General features: G+C 46.2%; 1 protein-coding gene and 1 non-coding gene across 2 annotated transcripts; one reads left to right on the top strand and one right to left on the bottom strand.

Moving 5' to 3' along the window:
* The first annotated feature begins 2,394 nt into the window (after positions 1 to 2,394).
* LOC128627122 (cytosolic 10-formyltetrahydrofolate dehydrogenase-like) lies at positions 2,395 to 23,128 on the top strand. The gene is made up of 8 exons (XM_053663516.1): positions 2,395 to 2,856; positions 8,543 to 8,662; positions 9,858 to 9,985; positions 12,946 to 13,096; positions 14,123 to 14,193; positions 19,329 to 19,434; positions 21,084 to 21,171; positions 23,012 to 23,128. The coding sequence occupies exons 1-8, from the start codon at positions 2,770 to 2,772 to the stop codon at positions 23,107 to 23,109; spliced, it is 849 nt and encodes a 282-aa protein (XP_053519491.1). The 5' UTR covers positions 2,395 to 2,769; the 3' UTR covers positions 23,110 to 23,128.
* LOC128627123 (U6 spliceosomal RNA) lies at positions 8,331 to 8,437 on the bottom strand. The gene has a single exon (XR_008391237.1). It is a non-coding gene; the product is annotated as a U6 spliceosomal RNA (small nuclear RNA).
* Positions 23,129 to 24,859: the final 1,731 nt, after the last annotated feature.

Genomic DNA, 24,859 nt, shown 5'->3' with positions numbered 1-24,859 from the left:
CCCAGTAGGGGATACATGAGAGGCAACCATACATTGATATTTCTTTCCCTCTCTCCTTCCCTTCCCCTCTGAAGATAAAGAAATAAAAATCTTTAAAAAGAGACATTAATGTAGAACTTAACTTACTGTTTCATGCATTTGCCTATTGTATTACATAAGACAAAGAGAGAAGTTATATACCATATCAAAAATACAGTACTGCTGGCTTTCACATTTATCTGTGTAGTTACTTTTACCAGTGTTTTCTTTTTTCCTTTTTTAATGGCTTTGAGTTCGTCATGAGTGCCCTTCCTTTCAGCTTGAAAGGCTTCCTTTAATATTTAGTGTAGGACAGGTCTACAGGTAATGAACTCCCTCAACTTTTGTTTGTCTAGAAATGTCTTAATGTCCCCATCATTAATTCTTGGTTCATTATTAATTTTTTCATGACTCTATCCCACTGCTTTTGTTCTTCATGGTATTTGAGGAGAATCAGCTTTTAACCTTATTGGGGATCCTTTGTATGTGATGAATCACTTCTTTCTTGATGCTTTCCCACTTTCTTCTTTGTCTTTGCATTTCAGTGAGTTGGCTGTAATGTGTCTTATTGTGGTTTTCTCTGAGTTTATCTTTCTTGGAGTTCACTGAGCTCCATGGACACGTATATTCATGTTTTCTCACATTTAGGACTTTTCTAATTATTATACCTTAGATAATTTTTTTTTGTTTCTGCTGGAACTCCCATAGTGAGCATGTTGATATGTTTTATGATGTCCCACAGGCTCCTCGGGCTCAATTATTTTTATTCGCTCTTTTTATTTTTAGGTCCTCATACTAGATAATTTCAAATTCACTGATCCTTTCTTTTTGCCAGCTTAAATCTGCTGTTGAACCCCTCCAGAGACTTTTTACTCCAATAATTGTACTTGTCAGATTGAGAATTTGTTTGGTTTATTATAATTTCTATCTTTGTTAACACTGTCATTTTCATACATGATTTCCATGATATCCTTTAGTTCTTAGTTCATGGTTTAAAAAATTATTGGACATATTTAAGACAGTTGATTTAAAATCTTTGACTAACAATTTCAGTATGTGTTCTTCCTTAGGATTTCCTGTTTTAAATTCCTGTTTTCCTGTGAATGGACTATACTTTTTATATTTTTGCTTTTTTTGGTTTAAAACAATATTTTGAGTATTTTATTGTGATACTTCTGAAAGTCTAATTCTCTCACTTCTTAGCGTTTGCAAAATCAAGTTTCTTGAGGGCTGGAGCCATTCACTTGTGACTTACCCCAACTTTTTTTTTAAACAAAGTGGGTATTTCTTGTTTGTAGTCAGTTATTAAAGTTTCTATTCTGTTATCTCTACAGTCAGCCTGTTACCTAGCAAAGAGTTTGTTAAATGTCTGGCTCCCCAAAGGGAAAGAAAGTAAAAAAACAAACAAGCAAACAAATGTACTGCCTCTTTAAATCCCAGGGAAGCTGCTTCGGCCTTGGGAGACTGAAACAATGACTGCCAGACTTTGTGCTGGCTCCTCAGTGTTCAGTATCAACACTCAGAACACATAATCTTGAGTTACAAAAGACAGAGTTCTTATTGCCCACCCTGGCTCCAGCCAGCTGCAACCAGGAGTGTGGCCTGCTGCCTGCATGGCTTCCTGCCACAAAGTTGAGAGATACGAGATGGCAGCCAGTACCTCACTGAAAGGCTGAAATTCACTAAAGTTTACTGATATTTGCCAGCTCCTCGTCATGCTTTTCCGTGGATACTGCAAGAGTTCACTTGACTCCAGATTTCCTAAACATTCGATTGAGGCAGTTTCTGCAAGTTCAATAATTATTTAGGTGGAGGGATGGACTTTTGGATCTTCTTACTCTGTCATCATCTATCTCTATGAAGGCATTTATTTTGCTGGGGTAGATGCCTGAAAGTGAAATGAGAAGTGTGTGTTTAATTTTTAAGGAACTGCCAAACTGCTTTACAAAATACTATTCCACAATCTTACCAACAGTTTATGGGAGTTCAGTTGCTCTACATCTTTACCAGTAATTGGTATGGTCAGGTTTTATAATTTTAGATTTTCTAATGAGTATCTAGCCATGCCTCTTGGTTTGAATTTGCATTTTCCTAATGACCAATGATGTTCAGCATCTCTTCATATATTATCCATGTTTCTTTTTTGGTAACATAACCGATCAATCTTTTGACCATTTTTACTTAGATTGTTTTGTTCTTAGTGTTGGATTTTGAAAGTTGTTATATATTGTGAGTGAAAGTCCTTTATCAGTTACATGATTTGGAAATATTTTCTCCCAGTCTGTGGCTGATTTTTTCATGTTTAACAGTGTGTTTTGAAAATTATTATTCTTGCTCTGATATTAGTTATTATTAATAGTTAGATTATCTCATTTACTCATCACAAAATAATGGTGGAGCTATTATTACTCCCATATTACAGGTGAAGAAACTGAGACTCAGAAGAGTTTGTCACTTACCCAAGATCACAAATTAGTAAGTGGTGGAGCCAGAACTTGAAACCAAGGCCTTCTCAGTCCATAGATTGAGATATTAGCCTCAATTCTAGACTAATACTCATGCTTTAGGTGCTGGGATGAAAGTCTCTTCTGGATAAATGTGCTGGGCACCAGCACCTCTGCTGCTAGAAGAATCCATGCTTGCCATGCCTCTTTCCATGGTCCTACTCTTTAAAATCTCCTTTCCTTCAGACTGGTGGAAGAAGTGAAAGAGCTGTGTGACGGTGTGGAGTTAGAAAATGAAGACATTTACATGGCAACAACCTTCAAGGACTTCATCCAATTGTTAGTGAGAAAGCTTCGAGGGGATGACAAAGAGAGCGAGTGCATCATTGACTACGTGAGTTCTGGGCCCCTCTACATGGGCATGGCTCTGTAGACACTTCAGGCATTGACAGCTACGGACCCAAAATGACACATGGGGGTAACATGGATGAACTGGAAGACAGGACCCCCAAGAGCCCGTTTTTCAGTGTCCCAAGCTCTCTCTGGCAGCTCTGGATGACCTGATGCCAGGCCTGGCAGTAGGGAAAACACAACAGAAGAAATTCCTAAGACTCAGTATATAGGGCAAGTTCTGAGTTCCAAGACATGAAACTAGGAAAATAATAAGAAGCTTGTACAGAGCACTTCTCTCTTTCTTTCACCTTTTGTGGGTTTTTCAAGTTCATCTTCACTGTGCCTCCATCCTCTCCCAGATTATCCTGCCTTGACTCTGGCTCCCCTGAGTGGCCCTAGCCCCGAGTTCTGGTACAACCATCTCCTCCATTTGTCCCTTTAATTTGGTGATGGCAGTGGCTTCCTGCTATTGGCGATCTCTGGGTTGACCCATGGCTTATCAGCTCTTCCATCACCTGTGTAACTAATTCTCTGCATAAAATTATGTTTCTTGAAATGCTAGAACAAAAAGAAAGCAAGAGGAAAAGAAATTTGGATTATTTTCTCAATAAAGAAACCAAATGTTCCTATACATTTCACCTGTGTTATGGAAGAGTGATGAAGTACTTGTAAATCCGTTTCTTAAAGAAACTCTTGAAAATTATTGCCAGGTTATCTTGGCAAGCTACAAACTCCCGTAGTAATTAGCTTTGGGGTAATTCGTTTGGTTGGTAGTTTGAGACCAAGGCTGATGAAGAAAGTACAGGTTGACAGGATGGACTTCAGTTTGGCTTTGGGTTTGCGGAGAAATGACTGATGAACAGGTTTCAGGAAGGAGTCAGCATCACAGAGATTCGTGCATTCAGCATGTAGTTGCAGATCTGTAGAGAAGTACATGGTGGGGCTGGTGTCAAGTGTGGCAGTTTACAGGGACCTGTCCACCTACTTTCCATGTGTGAAGGTCAAGCAAACAGCCTGAGGTCACATAGCAGGTAAGTAGCAGGGCTGGAGCTTTAGTCAAGGCAGTTTGGCCTCAGAGTCTGTGCTTTTCATTTCTTCTTACCAATCAGATCCTTAGCCTTCCCCCACAGTAGATCCCTCAGTTGTAGCCCACGGACTGTAGCCCAGTTGTGTGTGTGTGTGTGTGTGTGTGTGTGTGTGTGTGTGTGTGTGTGTGCACAAACATGTCAGTGGTTGTATATCCATTTAAGTGTTTCTTTATTTATTTTATGCATCAAGCTTTTATTTCTAGAAATGCAAATTATTAACACTGTAGAAAATATGCCAAATTATTAACACTGTAGAAAATATTGTGAGATAATATTAAAAATGGGGCTGGTAGAGATACTTCAATCTGACCATCATTGGCAGTAAGAAATAATCTTGTATTTTCTTTTTTCTTCTTGTTCACGTTCAGTTGTCTCCATGTTCCTTCTACCACTGGCCCCCAGTGCAGCCAACTCTACCTCCCACCCTTGATCCTACCCCCCTTTGGCTTTATTCATGTGTCCTTTATACATGTTCCTTGAGGAACTTTCCACCTCCTCCCCTATTATCCCCTCCCACCTCCCCTCTGCTTACTGTCAGTTCATTCTTTATTTCAGTGTCTCTGGTTATATTTTGATCACTTATTTGTTTTGTTGATTAGGTTCCACTTATAGATGAAATCATATGGTATTACTCTTTCACTGCCTGGCTTATTTCACTTAGCATAATGCTATCCAGATGCACCCATGCTGTAAAGAAAGGTAGGAACTCCTTCTTTCTTTCTGCTGTATAGTATTCCATTGTGTAAATGTGCTTACTGATGGGCACTTCATTTACTGATGGGCACTTAGGTTGCCTCCAGCACTTGGCTACTGTAAATTGTGCTGCTATGAACAATGGGGTGCATAGGACCTTTTGAATAGGTGTTTCAGCAGTGGAATTGCTGGGTCAAAAGGCAGTTCCATTTTTGGTTTTCTGAGGAAATCCCATATCGTTTTCCACAGTGGCTGCACTTGTCTGCACTTCCACCAACAGTTCACTGGGGATTCCTTTCCTCCATGACTTCTCCCACACTTGTTTGTTGATTTGTTTACGATGGCCATTATGATCAGTGTCAAGTGGCATCTCACTGTGGTTTTAATTTGCATCTCTCTGATGGCTAGTGATGCTGAGCATCCTTTCATATGTCTCTGGGCCCTCTGTATGTCCTCCTTGGAGAAGTGTCTATTCAGGTCCTTTACCCATTTTTGAACTGAGTTATTTGTCTTCCTGGAGTCATGTGAGTTCTTTACATATTTTGGAGCTCAAACCCTTGTCTGTGATATCACTTGTAAATATATTTTCCCATATCATTGGTTCCCTTTTCATTTTGCTGATGCTTTCTTTATCCATGCAGAACATTTATATTTTGATGAAGTCCCACTTGTTTATGCTTTCCTTGATGTCCCTTGCTGTAGGGAACATACCAGTGTAAATATTGCTGTGTGCAATATGTGAGATTTCCCTGCCTATGTTCTCCTCTAGGACTTTTATTGTCCTCTAAGTATTTAAGTCTTTTATCCATCTTGAGTTTGTTTTTGTGTATAGTGTAAGTTGGTGATTGAGTCCTTTTTTTGTTCTCGTGTAGCTGTCCAGATAGCCCAATACCATTTGTTGAAGAGGCTGTTTTTACTCCATTTTTTGCTTCTTTCCCCTTTGTTGAATATTAATTGGCCATAGAGACTTGGGTTTATTTCTGGGCTCTCTATTCTGTTCCTTTGATCGATGTGTCTGTTCTTATGCCAGTACCAGACTGTTTTGATTACCATGGCCTTGTAATATAATTGATATCAGGTCTTGTGATCCTTCCTACTCTGTTCTTCTTTCTCAAAATTGCTATGGCTATCTGGGGTCACTTATTGTTCCATATAAGTTTTTGAAATGTTTGTTCTATGTCTGAGAAATATATCATTGGTATTTACTATGGATTGTATGAATCTAAAAATTGCTTTGGGTAGTATGGACATTTTGATGATGTTAATTCCTTCAATGCATAAACACAGTATGTGCTTTCATTTATTTGTGTCTTCCTTAATTTCTTTTGTCAGTGTTGTGTAGTTTCCTGAGTACAGATCTTTCACCTCGTTGATTAGATGTACTCCTAGGTACTCTATTTTTCTTGTTGCTACATCAAATGGGATTCCCCCCCCCCCCAGCCCCGATTTCTCTTTCTGGTATTTCATTGTTGGTGTACAAAAATGCCTTTGATTTCTGAATATTGATTTTGTGTCCCACTGTTTTGCCAAATTTGCTTATTAGGTCAAGAAGGTTTTCTTGAGGAGTCCATAGGATTTTCTATGTTCACTATCATGTCATCTGCAAATAGTGACAGTTTTCCTTCCTCCTTTCCAATTTGGATGTCTTTTATTTCTTTTCTTGTCTGACCACTGTAGCTACAACTTTCAATACTATGTTTAATAGAAGTGGTGAAAGTGCGCATCCTTGTCTTGTTCCTGATCTTAGTGGAAAAGATTTTAGTTTGTGCCCGTTGAGTATGATGTTGGCTGTAGGTTTCCTGTATATGGTCTTTTTTAGTTGAGGAATGCTCCCTCTATTCCCATTTTGCTGAGTTTTTTTTTTTATCACAAATGGGTGCTGTACCTCATCAAATGCTTTTTTCACATGTATTGATATGATCATGTGATTTTTGTGTGTCCTTTTGTTTATGTGATGTATTATACTTATTGATTTGAGAGTATTGTACCATCCTTGCATCCCCGGATGAATCCCACTTGATTATGGTGTATGATCTTTTTAATGTAATGATGGATGTGGATTGCCAATATTTTGTTGAGGATTTTAGTGTCTGTGTTCATCAGCAATATTGGCCTATGGTTTTCTTTCATCGTCTTTATATGGTTTTTAGATTAGTAGATGATGGCTTCATAGACAGAGGTTTTGGAGTCTTTCCTCTTCTTGGATTTTTTTTGGAATAGTCTGTGAAGGATGTGGGTTAGCCCTTCCTTCTGTGTTTCCTAAAATTCTCCTGTGAAACCATCAGGTCCTGGGCCGTCATGTGCTGGGAGTTTTTTGATTACTGCTTTGATTCAATCACCTGTTATTGGTCTGTTCAGGCTTTCTGCTTCTTTTCCATTCAGTTTTGGAAGATTCTGTTTTTCTAGAAACTTGTCCATTTCACCCAGATTGTCAAATTTCTTAACATATAGTTGTTCATAGTTATTTTTTACAGTCCTTTCTATTTCTGGAGTATCAGTGGTAATCTCTCCTCTTTCACTTCTCATTTTGTTTATTGGGGCCCTCTCTCTTTTTTCCTTGATGAGCCTGACTAAAGGCATGTTGATTTTGCTTATCTTTTGCTGATCTGGGATTTACTGACCCTTCGAGTATGTCATTTAATTCTGCTCTGACCTTGGTTATTTCCTTCCTTGTACTCACTAGGGGCTTTGTTTGTTGTTGTTCTTCCAGCTCTTGTAGGTGTAGGGTTGGATTGTTTATTTGAAATCTTTGTCTTTTTTAGGTAAGCCTGTATTGCTGTGAACTTCCCTCCCAATACTGCCTTCGCTGTGTCCCATAAGGTTTGGACTTCTGTGAGTTCAATTTCATTTGTTTCCAGAAAGCTTTTGATTTCTCCCTTGATCTAATTTTAAACCCATTCATTGTTTAATAGCATGCTAACCAATATCCACTAATATGAATATTTTTGAGTTTTTCCCTTGAGGTTGGTTTCTAGTTTCAGGCCCACATGGTCTGAGAAATGCTTCATACAATTTCAGTTTTCTTGAATTTGTTGAAGCTTGTTTTGTGTCCTATCATGTGGTCCATCTTTGAAAATATTCCATGTACATTTGAAAAGAATGTGTATTTTGCTTCTTTGGGATGAAAGGAGATATATAGATGAAACATATATATCTATATATCTACATAGATATAGTCCATTTGATCTAGGCATTGTTCAATGCTACAATATCCTTGTTGATGTTTTGTTTGGAGGATCTATCCATTTTTAACAGTGCAGTGTTAAAATCCCCTAGTATAAGTGTGTTGCTGTATATATCTTTCTTGAAGTCCTCCAAGGTTTTCCTTACATATTTTGGTGCTCCTATATTGGGTGCATATATGTTTATAATGTTTATGTGTTCTTGATGGATTCTTTACTTGAGGATTATGAACTGTCTTTCCGGGTCTCTTTTTATGGCCTTTGTTTTGAAGTCTACTTTTGTCTGATACGAATACTGCTATCCCGGCTTTGTTTTCCTGTCCATTTGCTTGGAATATTGTTCTCCAACCTTTCACTTTCAGCCTGTGTAGGTCTTTTGTTCTGAGGTGGGTGTCTTGTAGGCAACACATGTGCTGGTCATGTTTTCTTATCCATTCAGCTACCCTACATCTATTGACTGGACCATTTAATCCATTTACATTTAAGGCTATTATTGATAGGTACTTATCCATAAAAATATGGAATGCTTCATGAATTTGCTTGTCATCCTTGTGCAGGGGCCATGGTAATATTCTCTGTATCATTCAAGTTTTACTATATGTGCTGCTGAAGCAAGCACCACCTAAGTGTTTCTTATGCCTCCATGTGGGTTTGTGCCACTCACTGATGCCCATTTGTGAAGAATCCACACTACAGCTAAAACCTGTGAAATGTTCCTTCCCAGGTGGAAAAAGCAGTGAACAAGCTGGTCCTCCAAATGCCTCACCAACTTTTCATTGGGGGCAAGTTTGTGGATGCTGAGGGTGCCAAGACCTATGACACTATCAACCCGACAGATGGAAGTGTGAGTGCATGCCCAGCATCCCCTTCTTTCCCCCCTGCCACTGCTGCCCCTTCCATGATGTGTTCTCCCATCTACTCCCCTATCTGATCTCTGGGGGTCCTGTCCCAGGGGACTTCTGCTTAGACACAAAAGGACTGTAGTCATTCTCCAGACCTCATTACAGGAATGGCATAGTGGAGAGGTTGGCAGGGGTTGGGGACCAGAGCACTCTACAGGGGCTTGAGCTGGCTTCATAGACCTGGAATAGAGTTACAACCTCCCAGAGAAGACAAGAAGACCATTCCCTCCTCCACACTTCAACAATTATCCCAGTGTGGGCCCCACCTTCCCAAATATTTGTACCCCAACATCAGAAAATTCTTCCTCGAATCCTGCGTTTGTCAAGGTTCTTGATTATTGCCCTCTTACATCATGACCCATGCACACATGTGCATACCTGGAACAACAGAATATATTCTCACAGGTATATTCTGATCACTTCCTATTCTGTCCCATCCTGCAGCATCACTTCAGTTCCTGCAGAAAAGTGATAGCACACTCAAAATGGCTCATCTGAGGGGAGTGTAAAGAAAGTTCTTCCCAAAGAGATGAAGAAATTGTGGGGACATAGACAAGGGGTACAGTGCCCTTGGACAGCAACATTGAGCACTTTTGCCACCTCAAAACATACTTTGGGGGTCTTGGACTGGAGGTTATAGGGACAGGGCTGCCCAGCAGGTGCCATCTGTACTGATCAGCAAGGAAGTGCTGACCTCACCCCTCCTTCCCTTCTCTCTCACCTGTGCCAAGGCTTGTGCTGTAGAGAATATTGGCACCCTTGGGGTGTGCCATGCAGCGAGGGGACCTGTCCAGTTTCCTCCAATGTCTCGCCTATTCCACTTAAGAAAGAAAACTTCTGGTGAAATGAGTCCATGCTTTTGGTTTGAAAACACTCAGACTTAATCTGCAGCCCAAGTCTGCTGCCCTGTTGGACTCAGTGGGAAAGTGAAGAGAAGGTCCCTGGTGTGTAGAAATACAAACAGACCTTTCCTAGGACCCAACGATCTTCCTCTCGTTGTTGCTCCCCTCCAGTGCCCTTCTTCTGGCAAACTTTCTTCTCTGAGCTCACCAGGTGGCCAGGAGAGCAGGGAGGTGCTGTGTCTGTGTTTGTGTCCACTGAGCTTAGGGAGGGCTTCAGAGCTCTGCTCCACCACAGGTTATCTGCCAGGTGTCCCTGGCCCAGGCCAGCGATGTTGACAAGGCAGTGGCTGCTGCAAAAGAGGCCTTTGAGAACGGATTGTGGGGGAAGATCAGCGCGCGGGACCGGGGCCAGCTCCTGTACAGGTAAGAGCCACACACCCACCTGTCAGCCACCACCACCTTCAGCTCAGGGTGAGGGTGGATGTTATGGTCCTGTCAAGAGGAGCTGGGGTTCTGGACAGGTCACGGAGGCCTGAAGCTCATAAAAGGCTGCTTGGAGGAAGTGACTTGGGAAGCAAGAGGGATTTCACAAGTGGCCTTAGGGGAAAGGTATCCTGAGTAGAGGAGACAATGTGAGCAAAGATAAGGAGGTACAAAGGTGAGGCAGTGCTTCAGATGGGAGCTACAAAATGGCAAAGCTAACAGCTGGTTCTGGGCAGACTCAGACAGTTGGCAAGGGCAGAGGTGGGGCTCGTTCTCACATTTTCCTTTTTTCTTTTTAAAGTCAGGTGTAAAGGGCTCTCTCTCTTTAACTCCAATCAGAAGTCTTAGGGAAGGACTTGGGATTTCTCTGGCTTGTGACAACAAGGTGGAAGTGAGACCCGGAGGAAAGGAGCTGTTCCTCTAGAATTAGGTGGTCCCAGTGTGGGGGAAGCAATCACTACAAGAAAGCGGAGTGATGTTTCCAACAGAGGGGGAGGGTGCTGGACAGATGAACTGAGCAGTATCTAGAACCTGGTGAGACAGTTTCAGGAACCTGGCTTTGACGCTTTGGGTTCTGGGAAGCTCTCTGGCACGCGGCCTGATGATAATGTAGCCTGAGTATGCTTGTCATCTGGTAGGAGGGACCCCACCTTGGCCACACAGTCAGAATGCCTTTTGTTTCTATTTCAGAGGTAAAACATGCCACAGCAGTCCTCAAAGCAGGAAGGCAAAGAGAGAGGCCTGTATGGGTTGCAAAGTGGAATAGAAATGGTGGGGTTTAGGACAGGTGAGAGCTATGGAAGTTCACACCCAGCCTGCCTTAACTGTAGTTGCTAGGATTCTTGGAGAACCTATCAATTTTAGGAAGCCATTGGCTAGTGACCTAGAGCCTCTGAAGGTCAGTCAGAACTGTGAAACGTGCATGTATAGGCTGCTGGTGGTGACCTGCAGGCCCTGGAATAGGAACCTTTGTGGTGGATGGCACTGGCCCAGAAGAAAGTGTCCTTCCCTTGAAATACTCTCCTACCATCTGGTGGTACATGTAATAACCCCACTAACAACAAAGATAATGAGGAGCTGTTTCTCTGCAGAGCTTTAAGTGGAGACTCCAACTGGGTAGACAGATATCTCAATGCCTGAAATCTCCTAGAGACCTGCTCCCTGCCTCATCAGCCTCCCCATCCCCAGGGAAGAGGTGTGCCCATTGCTGCCCTGGAAGGGGGCAGGAGAGAATTCCCCAGAGAAGTGGCTGCAGAACACCCCTGGTTCAGTGAGGGAAGTAGGACCACCATGGGTATGATGGAATATGGAAGGCATTATAGGAATAAGACATGATGCTAGAAATTGTAGAAGCTGGAAAGATAGATCCAGAAAGGAGAGTTAGAGAAAGCTACCAGCCAGCCCTCCGGCACTCCAGGGAGACAACATAGAACTTCCCTGGCAACCTAGGGGCTATCTTTGGTCATTTGTAATATAGATTTGTGTCTTTGGCTCACTTGTCCTTGTAGCCAATAGAACCCTAGTCCTTGAAATACACAACATTGTGTTTTCAATAATTGGTCTATAATTCTTCTCAAAAAGTGATTTACCCATAGAGTGACCTGGGCACTGTTTCTGAGGTGACAGTGTGGCTCTGCTGCTAATTTGTTGTGCTTATTCAGTCCACAGTTTCACTCACCAATCTTGCACGGCATGGAGCCCATGTGCCTGGTGAGGAGCAGGAGACCAGATGCTGTCCCTGCCCTCATGGGTGAGGCAGTAGTACTGAAATACTCATCTAAGTGAATGTCAGTGGCAGTTGGGAGAGGTTTGAAAAAAGGCAAGGATGCTATGAGGACACTGCAGGGAGACAGGATTGATTGCTTTGCAGTGGGTAGGGTTAAGGTCAGCTTTCCAGAGGGTCTGAAAGAGGTGCAGAAGGTTGAGGGGGGAAACGAGTACAGGAAGAGCGGTGTGGGCCCATGACATGCCACATGGCTCCCAAAGATCACAGGCAAGTGGGTGCCATAGCCCCAGGGGAATTATGCAGGCCCTTGGGGCTAGTCACTCAGACACAGGGTAGGGGCTGCATCCTGAGTGCTGTGGGCAGCCACTGGGAGAACTGGAGGTGTAGGCAGGAAGACTGAAAAAGACCTGGTAGTATTAGGGCCTTGCCAGTGGCTGTACGTAGAAAGGAAAAGAACGGGAAGAGGTCAGTAGGCTTTGATCACACACTTGTCTCTGAGCTCGACCTTCCCCATGTACGAGATTGAGGGCTCCTCTAGATCAGTGGTCCCTACCTTTGCCAGTTCACCCTGCCTGCCAGGCGCATATGACCCTCACACCAGGAAGGGGGGGAACTATTCTAATTCCTAGGCTGACCGTAGCGGCATGCCCACCAGAATCATGGGAGAACAACTGGACATGATTCTGCTCAGACTCCAGGAGAGTTGTGTAGACATGCCTTCCTTCACATCTCTCCTGTCATCCCTCTTTCCATCCCTGGAGACACCAGCCTTGGAAGCAGTTTCCATTGGATTCACTGGTGCTGGAAGCTGGACAGGCTTTCCCCTGGTGGAGGCCATCTGGAAAGAGAGAGGTTGGCCTCCTGGGATGGTGACTTCCTTGTTGGAGGCAGGCAGCCTCCTCTGCAGGGTCATGTGTTGGGGGCTATGATAAGGTAGTCAATTCACCAAGATCTGGAGAAAGAAGAAAAGGAGAGAGGGGTGGAGAGCAGAACAGAAGGCATCATTCTCACCCATCCAGTGAAGTAAATGTTACTGTTCCATCTCATAGATGAGGAAACTGATGTCAGCACATTGGAGTGTGCAGGGCAGGACTCCTGACTCCTTGAAGAGGGGCCTTGAGAAAGCATGCCAGGCCCGAACCCATCTTCCTTCCTTCCTCCATGCCTTGGCCAGGTTGGCAGACCTCATGGAAGAGCATCGGGAAGAGCTGGCCACCATTGAGGCTCTGGATGCAGGTGCTGTCTACACACTGGCCCTGAAGACCCATGTGGGCATGTCCATCCAGACCTTCCGCTACTTTGCTGGCTGGTGTGACAAGATCCAGGTGGGCACGAGGCTCCCACCCACTGCATGAGAGCTCACACAGGCAGGCCCGGCCCGGCAGGGAGTTCCAAGGGCTCTACATTACTCTGAATGCTGTGTAACATGGCTGCAGGCCTCCTGTGTCTCTGTCAAGTCTGGGCTTCATGCTTCCTCTTGTCTCCACAGGACTGAAGGATGTGAGCAGTGAGGGAGGTGGGCCACCACAACTCAGTGTGTAAGGCAACACTGTTTAGTAGTTCCCAGTTCTACAGGTGGGAAGTCCAGGTGGTCTCCACTGGGCTCTACCACAGGGTATCACAAGCTCAGTATCAAGGTGTGGGGGCTGGGCCTTATCCTGAAGCTCTGGGGAAAACCCTGCTTGCAGGCCCATTCTGGTTTTGGCGAGTTTGGTCACTTCCGTGGCAGGACTGAGGGCCTGGGTCCTTGCTGATTGCCGACCAGGGCTGCTCTCAGCTCCTGCAGAACCCTCTCTGGTCTTTACCCAAGCCCTTCATTCCCCCAATCTCTCTGACTCTTATCTGCCACTAATTGGAGAAAACTGTCTGCTTTTATGGGGGCTCCTATTGTTATGCTAGGCTCACCTGCATATCTTCTCATCCTAATCATCCCAGAAGGGGTAGTTAGTGGTATCCCAGGTCACAGGTATCAGGGCATCATCTAGGCTATTATCAGAAGTTTGCCTGCTGCAGGCAGTGATGGGTCATCTCTTCCCCTGGGAGACCCATGACTGCAGAGCTCACAGTGCCTCTGTCAGGTCTGGGCTCTGTGCCTCCCGTCTGTTTCAGCGGGGCTGGGTTCAGTCAGTGACAAAGGTGGGCTGTCTGCCCCACCTGTATCTGAACTCAGATGTCCCATTATACATAATAAGTTGGGAGGTTTGGGTCTCCTCCTCATCTGGGTAGTGGGGGCATCAGGACATAGAGAAGACCCTGCTCTTCCCTGGGCCCCAGGTTTGGTCTGGCTGCCCAGAGGGAAGGTGTGACAAACTGGAGCCCCCTCCCACTGACACCCTCCATGCTTTTTCCAGGGCTCCACCATCCCCATCAACCAGGCCAGACCCAACCGAAACCTGACCTTGACCAGGAAGGAGCCAATTGGGTGAGTCACAGAACAGAGGGGAGAGTGGCCACACCGCTGATGCTCTTCACGCAACACGCTGTGTGGGACACTGATACCGTCTTCTGTTTTTGTATTTATTGAACATCTACTTATTTGTCAACTCTATGTGCCAGACATTTCAGGAGCTGGAAGTACAACAATGATCAAAACTGATGAAAATGCCCATTCTCAGGATAAAAACAACTTCTACTTCCGTAGTACCTGTTCTGTGCCAGGCACTATTTTAACTACTTTATAAATATAAATCCTATGTAATCCACACACTAAGATTGTATCAGTTGGCATTACAGTGGGAAATACCCCCCAAACTTATCTGCTTCCTGAGTGGTGTGGCTCAGTGGGTTGGGCCATCCTGCAAACTGAAAGGTCACCGGGTCACCGGTTCAATTTCCAGTCAGGGAACATGCCCAGGTTGTGGGCCAGGTCCCTGGTTGGGGACATGTGTGAGAGGCAACCTATTGATGTTTCTTACCCTCTCTTTTCCCCTCCTTTCTCCTCTCTCTAAAAAATCAATAAATAAAATCTTTAAAAAGTTTTATCTAAAAAGAGAATAATCAATGTGCTTAAAAATGAAAGACTCTTACACAACCTCAAGGAACAGAAAAACTGGTGGAGAAGAGGCGAGAGCAGAGACAGGTGCTCAGTGGGAAAAGAGAGAGAGACAGAGACAGGGAGAGTGTCCAGTCAGCATAGGCATAACTAGGGACAGGGGAAGGATTGGAACCCAGCAACAAGAGGCTTTGTTTCACCATTAGATGGCCCAATGGCCCAGGGAGAGTGGGCTGTGGATGTAGGAAAACCCCTCCTTTAGCCCACAGGGAGGGGTGAGGCTGGAGGCAGGCAGCCCAGACTCCAGGGCAGGGGTTCCCCAGACCAGGCCAAACAGCTTAAGCCATGGGGAGAGGAGAAGAATGCTTACCTGGTGCTGAGAAAGACAATAGGCCAGCTTTTTCTGATGTTTAGAAAACATTAAAAACATTGTGAGTCCATCTCACTGCTTATCTTAGTGTTCTCCACTGGCTCCCAGTGCACCTAAAACGAAATCAGACTCCTGACTTTGGCCTTGTGCCCTTGAGTCTATCCCCTCACGGCACTCAGCCACGTTGGCCTCCTCATGGACCCTGGATCCTCTACACCCATGCTGCCCTCTGTGTATTTGCACCAACCCCTTCCCCAGCCTCTAGTCCCCGGTCATTTCGATGTTACTTGTGTGGCAGCCTTTTCCCCCAGACCAGTGCCCCACATTAGCCTACTCTGCAGCCTGCAATCGTATTTTGTTTTCCGGATGACACACATCATGCAAACTGAGGCTGCTATACCCCCAGGGCACACGTAGGGCATTCTCAAAATGTCTGCTGACAGAGGAGGGAATAGTTCCAGCCAGTGTGCACCAACCAGCTACCCTGGCCAGTGCAGAGTGGGCTAACATGGGGCACTGATCTGGGGGAGCGAGGCCACAGCCACTTCACCCCACCCTCAGCTATGCACTGGCTTAAGACAGAACCCTGGGACAGGCAGGAGTCACCCCATTGCAGTGCCCAATGAAGCAGAGCGCAGCAGGGCCGTGGCTGGGAGGTAGAGGCCTCAACGCTGGGGGAGCCAAAGCCATGGGGTCCCACTAAGAAAGGTCACCAGGAATAGAGGAGGCACAGAGGCTAACGGAAAGGCCTTCTAGTGGTAGCTTAGCCAAGGATGTATTCATCTTGTCCTTGTGTCCTCCACCCCCGTTGGCCTTGACCCCATGCAAGTACCTGTTCTGCAGACCTCCGGTCTCAGGGGACACAGCCTTTCCTCTATATTGATACACGCAGAGGTTTACTGGAGTCACCATAACAAAGAACTGGGAGGCTCAAACAACACGTACTTGTTTTCTTAGCATTTTGGGGGTGGAAGTGCCAGATCAAGGTGTCTTTGTCAGGGTTGGCTCTTTCTCAGTCCATGAGGGAGAAACTGCTCCAGCCCTCTCCCCTACCTTCTGGTGATTCCCCGGTAATCTTTGGTGTTGTCTGACTCTGCATGTTCACGTGGAGTTCCCTCTTGTGTTTCTGCCTTTTCACACAGCATGCTCTTCACAAGGACAGCAGTCATATTGAGTTAGGCGTCCACCCTACTTCAGTAAGGCCTGATCTTAACTAATTACACTTGCCATGGCCTTATTTCCAAATGAGGTCACATTCGAGGCTCTGGAATTAGGACTTCAGCATATGAATTTTGGAGGGCACAATTCAGCCCATGACAGTGGGACTTATTTCTCTAACATCTTTTTCTGTTTTGAAAACCCCACATCCAGCCCTCTCTTTCCCTGGTGACCTCACCACTTCCCCAGGAATACTCACTCTGGTCCCTCTCCCTGTCTTGTCCCTTTGAGTTTCCTGGGTGTATATGGTATGCAAAAGTGGCTTTTCTAACCCCTCAGTGTGCCACCATCACTCACAGGATGGCATGGGGGGCCCCGAGCCAGCCTCTATGCCTGCTCAGCACCCCCCTTGCTCTTACTCTGCCAGCCCCCACACCCTGTGGCTTCTCATCACCCACTCCCACTGCCTGGGTTCAGCGAAGTAGTCATCCTTTTTGGAAGTGTTCTCTGATGGTGATAGTGGTCATGAAGTTGATGATGGTGATGATGAATACAGTCTCATAGTCAGTGTGGGGCTCTTGTGTGCACTAACTCCTGCAGAGGAAAGGGAATGGCGGGGGCAAATGTGCGCTGGGACCACATGTATCACCTGCAGGTTCCCCAGGACTGTGGGGTGGCCTCCCTTCCATGGAGACACTGCTCAGACAGCGGCTTTCTCCACTACTGAGAGATGGTGCAGCACTGGGTGCCATGTCTTTTTTTTTAATTTTTTTATTGATTATGCTGTTACAGTTGTTCTATTCCCCCCTTCATTCCCCTCCACCCAACCCCACCATCCCCACCATTACCCTCCCTTTAGTTTATGACCATGTGTCTCAAGTCCTTTAGATTCTATATTTCCCATACTATTCTTGCCCCCCCATCTATTTTCTATCTACTGTCTATGCTACTTATTTTCTGTACCTTCTCCCCCCATCTCCTCCTCCCACTCCCCTGTTGCCAACCCATCTTGAAATCTTCATTTCTATGTTTCCACTCCTGATCTAGCTGTCCTTTTAGTTTGCTTTCGTTTTAGGTGTGGTTGTTAATAACTGTGAGTTTGCTGTCCTTTCACTGTTCATGTTTCTTTAACTTCTTTTTCTTAGATAAGTCCCTTTAACATTTCATATAATAAGGGCTTGGTGATGATGAACTCCTTGAATTTGATCTTATCTGAGAAGCACCTTATCTGTCCTTCCATTCTAAATGAAAGTTTTGCTGGATAGAGCAATCTTGGATGTAGGTCTTTGGATTTCATGACTTGGAATACCTCTTTCCAGCCCCTTCTTGCCTGTAAGGTCTCTTTTGAGAAATCCGCTGACAGTCTGATGGGGACTCCTTTGTAGGTGACTGTCTCCTTAGCTCTTGCTGCTTCTAGGATTCTCTCCTTCATTTTAATCTTGGCTAATGTAATTATGATGTGCCTTGGTGTGTTCCTTCTTGGGTCCAACTTCTTTGGGACCAACTTCTTTGAGCTTTCTGGATTTCCTGGAAGTCTATTTCCCTTGCCAGCTTGGGAAAATTCTCCTTTATTATTTGTTCAAATAAGTTTTCCACTAGTGGCTGTGCCTTTCCCCCTTCTGGTACCCCTATAATTTGGATGTTGGCGTGTTTAAAGATGTCCTGGAGGTTCCTAAGCCTCTCCTCATGGCTTTGAATTCTTGCTTCCTGAATCTTTTCTGTTTGGCCATTATTTGCTTTCTTCTGGTCCACTCCATTGATTTGAGTCCCAGTTTCCTTTTCATTGCTATTGGTGTCCTGTGTAATTCCATTCATTTTAATTAGTTTCGCCTTCATATATTTGTCTAATTTGTGGCTATAATCCACCAGTTCTGTGAGGATCCTGATGACCAGTGTTTTAAACTGTGCGTCTGAGAGTTTTGCTATTTCTTCATCGCTTAGATCTATGGGCTGTGGGGCTTTGAGATCTTGCGACATTTTTGGTCTGTTCTGGCCCTTTAAGTATGAGAAGCAGTGCCTTAGACTCCCAGGTCGCTGGGTTGTGAGGCTGTATGTGGGGGCGTGGTCATAGCGGGGAAATGGCGGCGCCCTCTACTGCTGCTCGCTGCGGGGACCCGCCGGCCCAGTCCAACCGCCCACTCCCTTGCCTGTCCGCTGGTGCACAAATGGGCGACCACAGTCAACAAGCACCACCACTTCTCCGCTGTCTCCTCCGCGGTCCCTCACTAGGTCCAACCCTGCGCCTGGATTCCGCGCATCTGGATTCTGCGCCTCTGGATTCCGGGCCTGAGTCCGTCTGACCGAGTCCTCCTGTGCAACCACTCACCAGCCGCTGGTTTCACCCCTTACCGGTCAGGCTGAAGAATTTGTTGTTAATGGACTTCCGAAAAGTTCAATTTTCCATGTTCTGGCTGTGTTTTCTGTTGCTAATATTTAGTTGTCTCTAATCTTGGTTGTGTGAGAAGGTACGGCCCATCCACCTATGCCTCCATCTTGGCGGAAGTTGGGTGCCATGTCTTAATTCAAGGCAGGCAAACCTTATCAGGTCTTCCAGGATGACTGTTTCTCTTCTTCATAGGACTGAGCCCTGACCTCACACATGGGAGAACCCTCTCCCACACCTGTGGCCTACTTGTGTGACCCTGGGCCCTATCACACATCCCCCCAGCCTGCTGTGTCAGCTAGAGCCCTCTCCCAGTCCCTGCTAGCTGCCAGGTTCTTACCCATGCTTGTCTGCTATCACCAACCCCATTGCCTGGTACCACACCCTACCTAGCTGTACCCCCTAGACTGGTCTCATAGCTCCCATCAGAAACTGCCCAGTGTCCCATGCCATCAAGCCCTGGAAAGAAGAGCTCCTGTCAGACTGGATACACTGCTTCATCTAGGAAACTTTCCCCATCTCTCCACCTTTCCATCAGCAGAAGTCTGGCTCTGGAGAAGATAGCAGGCCTGGGAGTGAGGAGGCAGCTGGTAGGTCCACTGTGGGTACCCCAGCTGAGTGGAGAGATGAAGGCCTTCTTCTTTTGTATGGCAGGGTCTGTGGCATTATTATCCCCTGGAACTATCCCCTGATGATGCTCTCCTGGAAGACAGCTGCCTGCCTGGCTGCTGGGAACACAGTGGTGATCAAGCCTACCCAGGTGGGTATAGGCAGGGCCCATGGGCTGTAGAGGTGTTATGGGGAAGCACCATGTAAGGGAGGAGCCAGATGGCCCATGAGCCCCTTTACCAACAGTGGTCCTGGTTTCTTTTCAAGGGAGAAAGGGTACTGCTGATGACAGCCAGCCTGCTGTGGGCCCTGCTCACAGTGGGCAGAGGCAGTGTGCAACAGGGCCAGTGCCAGCCATAAGCAGGTTCTGTGTTCTTTTCACCATGGGTTGGCTGCTTCAGGGTAACTATGCTGTTTGCAGCTGCCTGGTGAGCAGAGTCAGGGATTTCTCCACAGCTCCAGAATTTTGGATTCTGGGGAGCAGAAGCCTTGCTTGCTGTCCCTTGCCCTGGCGCCATGCTCTGAGACACCCCACGGTGGTCTATTAGGAAAGCTGGTGCCATTATCTCCCATTTGGCCTCAGAGACCAAAGTTCTGGAGGGAAATGGGGTGAGCAGTGGGATTTGGGCACTTGCCACCCCAACCCCTTACAGAGGAGACATAGAGGTGGGACATCAGGGGCTACTCATGCAGGCCAGGAGGGCATGGACAAGGTCCTCCAGGGGTGAAAACACCCCCTCCTCCATGAGCCTCTGCTTCTTCATCTGCACATTGACAACAACAGCTCCTTCCCTGCCTGCCTCCAGGGGGGAGTTAGGAACTGATGTGAGATCCTCTGGCATGTGACTCTGAACAGTGTAGCCAGGAGGTCTCCCACTGCCCCAGCTTCTTTGGGGCAATTTGCACCTCTGCCAAATAATAATGATAGCTAGCATATATAGTAGTATAGTGCCTAGAGTTAGGCACTCCTTGAACATTTTAACATATATAACACAAGAATAGTAATTTACATACATTTGCTTATTTAAACATCAAAACAACCCCTGAGATGACCCTTAACCTTCCCCTTTTCATGTGGGGAGCTGTTGTCCCTGGAAGACCCGCATTAGCCCATTGTCCTTGGAAACACAAAGACCCTCCTCCCAGGGCCAGCACCCCAGAGATTTGGCCCCTCAGCCTGAGGCCTGGTGGTGGGTGGAGCACAACCTTACCTTGACTAGGACAGTTACCTCAACCAGAAATTTATTCCCTTCTTCTGCAGAGGAGGATCAGTTCTGGCTAGTCAAAGGCAGGGCACTATCTCCAGCAGTGGTCATCAGAATCTCAGCTGGACCCTGAAACACCACGCCCTCCCTGGGCTGAGGTGCTGCCAGGGCCCAGCAGGTGGGCTGCTAAGGCAGCACCACAGTGAGAGAAGGAGGCTAGTTTTTCTGAGGGGGCAGGGAGAGGGTATGCCCCGCAACCTTCTGCGAGTGATGCCCTACTGCACAGTCCTCAGACTCTGTACCCCCTGAAGGATCAGTGTAAACAGTGACACATGCAGGGAGGGGCCCAGGCCTGGCAGAGGGGGCTGGAACCCTACCAGGAGAAGGTGGTAGAAAGGTACCTAAGGTTAGCAGGCCCTGTCCCCTGACAAGCTGGCTGGGTTGCTGATACCCACTATGGTGAGGCATGAACATGTCTTCCACCATGGGTCTTCCTGCCACAGCTGCCCGTGCCTGATTGCTACCTAGGCTGCTGAGAATGACAGAGCCCCTCTTCCCAATACCTCCTGACCCAGTCTTTTTCCTGCCTCCTTAGGTGACCCCACTCACAGCCTTGAAGTTTGCAGAGCTGACCTTGAAGGCGGGCATTCCCAAGGGTGTGGTCAACATCCTCCCAGGATCTGGTAAGGGCTATAAGTGGGGGGAGCCAGGGCTCCAGGAGCTGGAGATGTACTTAGTCAGAACAAGTACTGCTACATGATGTGCCCTGGCAGGCAGAGCAACCCAGTGCAGAGCCAGTGGGATAGGGAGAGGTCACTCTGAAGCCTCATTTGAAAGGGGAAATCTGAGGGTGAATAGGAATTCACCACATTTGGGGGCAGGGTGTAGGCAGAGCTTGGGGTGAAGTGAGAAGGTCACAGGGTAAGGGGCAAGTCAGGTTCCAAGCATTCCCAATAGATGGGGCAAATAGGCAGGGCAGCAAATGCCTGGGTTCTGCATACCAGGGCCCCCCACAGCCAGTCTCTCCAGGCCTGGGACCTTCCTGGCCAGCCTGCATCCCCAAGGAAGGCCTATTGGAGTCTGTGACGCCTGGGCATCACTGCCCCCACAGCCAGACCAGGCAATCCTTGGGTCTCTGCTGGAGACAATGGGAGAGCTGGATGTCTGGGTGCCTGCACCCTTGGTGTCTACCTTGATAGATAGAAAGCCACATGTAGATGGTATAAGGTTTGTTTGGGCTGTCGTAACAAGGTACCGCAGACTGGGGGCTTAAACAACACACTTTATTTCTGACAGTTCTGGAGGCTCTAAGTCCAAGATCAAAGCATGAGCAGGGTTGGTTCCTTCTGAGGCTTCTCTCTTGGTTTTCGGATGGCCATCTTCTCCCTGTGTCTTCACAGGACCTTTCCTGTGTGTGTGTGTGTGTGTGTGTGTGTGTGTGTGTGTGTGTGTGTGTGTCCAACCTGCTCTTCTTATAAGGACACCAGTCAGATTGGACTAGGGATAATAACCCTTGGTTAATTACCTTTTTGACCTTAATTACCTCTTTAAAAACCCTGTCTCTAAATACAGTCACATGTGACTAGGGCTCAGGGCTTCAACATATGCGTCTGATGGTGGGGCAAAGGTATAATGGCCACCATAGCAAGAAAGGTGAAGTGGGCCACTCCATAGAATATAACAGAATTTACTTAATGGGAAGATAGATCAGAGTGGAAGAGATGACCCAGCAACTCTGTACAGACTATTCTCCTCTAATAGACCCGTTACTGTAATTGTTTAATAGTATGACTGAGGTGCTAAAGACTGACAACACAAAGGGACAAGACCACCTCCAATGGTCTTGTGATGGATGATTGTTTTAATTGGTACTATTATTACCACTTTGATATCTATTGTGGTTGTCATGCCATTATGACTGCTACTAACAAAAATATTTATGGGTACATTCTAAGGAAAACAGATAATCATCATCTAGAAAGCTTTGATAGGCTTCCTAAGGAGAGTGAGGTTGGTCAAAGGTCACAATATGAAACTTAAAAATGAAATGAAATCGCCCTGGCTGGTGTAGTTCAGTGGATTGAGCACGGGCCTGTGAACCAGAGGAACGCAGTTCGATTCCCAGTAAGGCACATGCCTGGGTTGCAGGCCAGTTCCCAGCAGGGGACGCATGAGAGGCAACCACACATTGATATTTCTCTCCCTCTCTCCTTTTCTTCCCCTCTAAAGATAAATAAATGAAATCTTAGAAAAATGAAATGAAATCTAGGACACAGATATGGAGTTGGTGTTGTTCACATCTACATCTATAAATATGGATTTTGAGGGAATACAATTATGCCCTTAACAGGGAGCAAGACCCAATGAGCCCCAGGAACTGATGGCATTAAACACACAGGGCACAGCCCAGAACTCTGGTCTCAGGTGGACATGTGAGGGGTAACGGGGTTCATCCCTCCCCACTCTGACACCTCAGATGCCTCCCTGACTCTCTCACCACCCCCACCCTTTGCCCATCCACAGGCTCATTGGTTGGCCAGAGACTCTCAGACCATCCCGATGTGCGGAAGATTGGGTTCACAGGCTCCACAGAGGTGGGAAAGCATATCATGAAAAGGTAGGTGGTTGGGGTGTGGGGGTGAGGCCAGCACTGCCATGGAAGCCGTGTCTCTGGTCACAGCCTCTGGGCTTGGATAGTTCTGTGTGTGAGCTGCATCCTGCTCCTCAAGCCTCCGTGTGCACAGCTGTTCCCAGAGGCCAGGTTAAGGCAGGTTCTGATCCCAAGTGCATGACAATGCTTGGTATGGCCAGTGGTGGTCGCTCTGGGGAGCTCACTTGGGTCAGTGAGGTGCAAGAGCTGCGTGTGACTGCTGAGCACTTGGAATATTCAGCTACTCTGAATTGAAATGTGCTGGGGACTGTAAAAAACACCAGGTTTTCAAAACTTGGCGCACAAAGTAAAGCACCTGATTAATAATTTAACATCAATTACAAGTTGAAATTACTTTTATTATTTTGATTAAATTAAGTATATTGTGATTAATTTCACCAGTTTCACTTTAGTTGTTTTTTTTTTTAATGTGGCTACTGAAAATAAAAATGCCACTATGTAAGTGGCTAGTATTTGAGGCTTCCATCCTTTTGTAGTAGATGGCACTGATCCTAGGACAGCATCAACTCTCTTATTCCTTGGACGTTGTCCTCAAATTGGCCAGGTTGTATGTTGGGCCCTGTCACTAATTCATGATATGACTTGGCCAACCTCTGACCCTTCCAGGCCTTGGTTTCCCCACTAGTTCAATGAAGGTGTTTTATAGGCTCAGTGATTTTGGACTATGCAGCGGATGAGCTTGGAGTGGTACCCAGGGCCAGATCCCAGGGCAGCAGCTCATAACCCTGGCTGCCCCAAGACAATCACCAGATATCTAGACCCCACTTCACGGAAGCTGAATTTTTGGGGTGGGTTTGCGGTATCTGCACTTTGATGGGTATACATAGATAGTACTTGAGGGTTCTTCTGAGCCCACTGACTTTTAGGATCTCTAAGGACACATGACCACTCACTTCTGTCTCTGCACCAAGAATCACCTATGTGGGGAGTCCAACTGCATCATGACAATCTACGGGGAGGAAAGCTTCTCTTGTATTAAAACAATGTCTCCTTGTTATAGCTCCTAATGCAGAGCAATGCTCTCTCTCCCTAGAACAGTCCTGCAGCCCCTGTCCCCACAAATTCACAGGCCTCTCTGTGCCCCACAAGATGGGGTTCATGTGCCTCAGCCTTGCACATGCCTTCTGTGAGCTAGACTGGTCTGTGTCCCCATTCTCTAATGGGCACCATGCTTGCGCCAATCACAATGGGCCAATGGGCTTATGTAACATCCACTTTTGGGTCAGGAGCCATGGCCAGTATAGCTGGTGGATCATGTTTTCGGGTCAGTAGAGGCTGATGTCACAGCCTGTGAGTACTCCAGTTGGGGCTGCTCTGATTCATTTTGTAAAATAACAACAATGTTACAACTATCAACAACTGAACCTAAAAAACAAAAACAGAAACAAAACAAGCTAATCAAACAACTGAACAGGAACAGAATCACAGAAATGGAGATCACATAGAGGGTTATCAGTGGAGAGAAGGAGGGCAAGGGGGGAGTATGACGGAAAAGGTACAGGGAATAAGAAGCATAGGTACAAAATAGACCAGGTGAGGTTAAAAACAGTATAGGAAATGAAGAAGCCAAAGGACTTATATATATGACACATGGACATGAACTAAGGGGGTGCAAATGCGAGTGGGGGAGTGCAGGGCACAGGGGGATAAAGGAAAGAAAAAAGTGGCACAACTGCACTAAGCATAATTTATAAAATATA

The sequence above is a fragment of the Artibeus jamaicensis genome, unplaced genomic scaffold, assembly GCF_021234435.1.
Source record: "Artibeus jamaicensis isolate MK-2021 breed Jamaican fruit bat unplaced genomic scaffold, CSHL_Jam_final contig_3192, whole genome shotgun sequence".
Classification (NCBI taxonomy): Eukaryota; Metazoa; Chordata; class Mammalia; order Chiroptera; family Phyllostomidae; genus Artibeus; species Artibeus jamaicensis.
The sequence above is the reverse complement of the archived record's forward strand: the minus strand, read 5'-3'. Positions and strand labels throughout refer to the sequence as shown.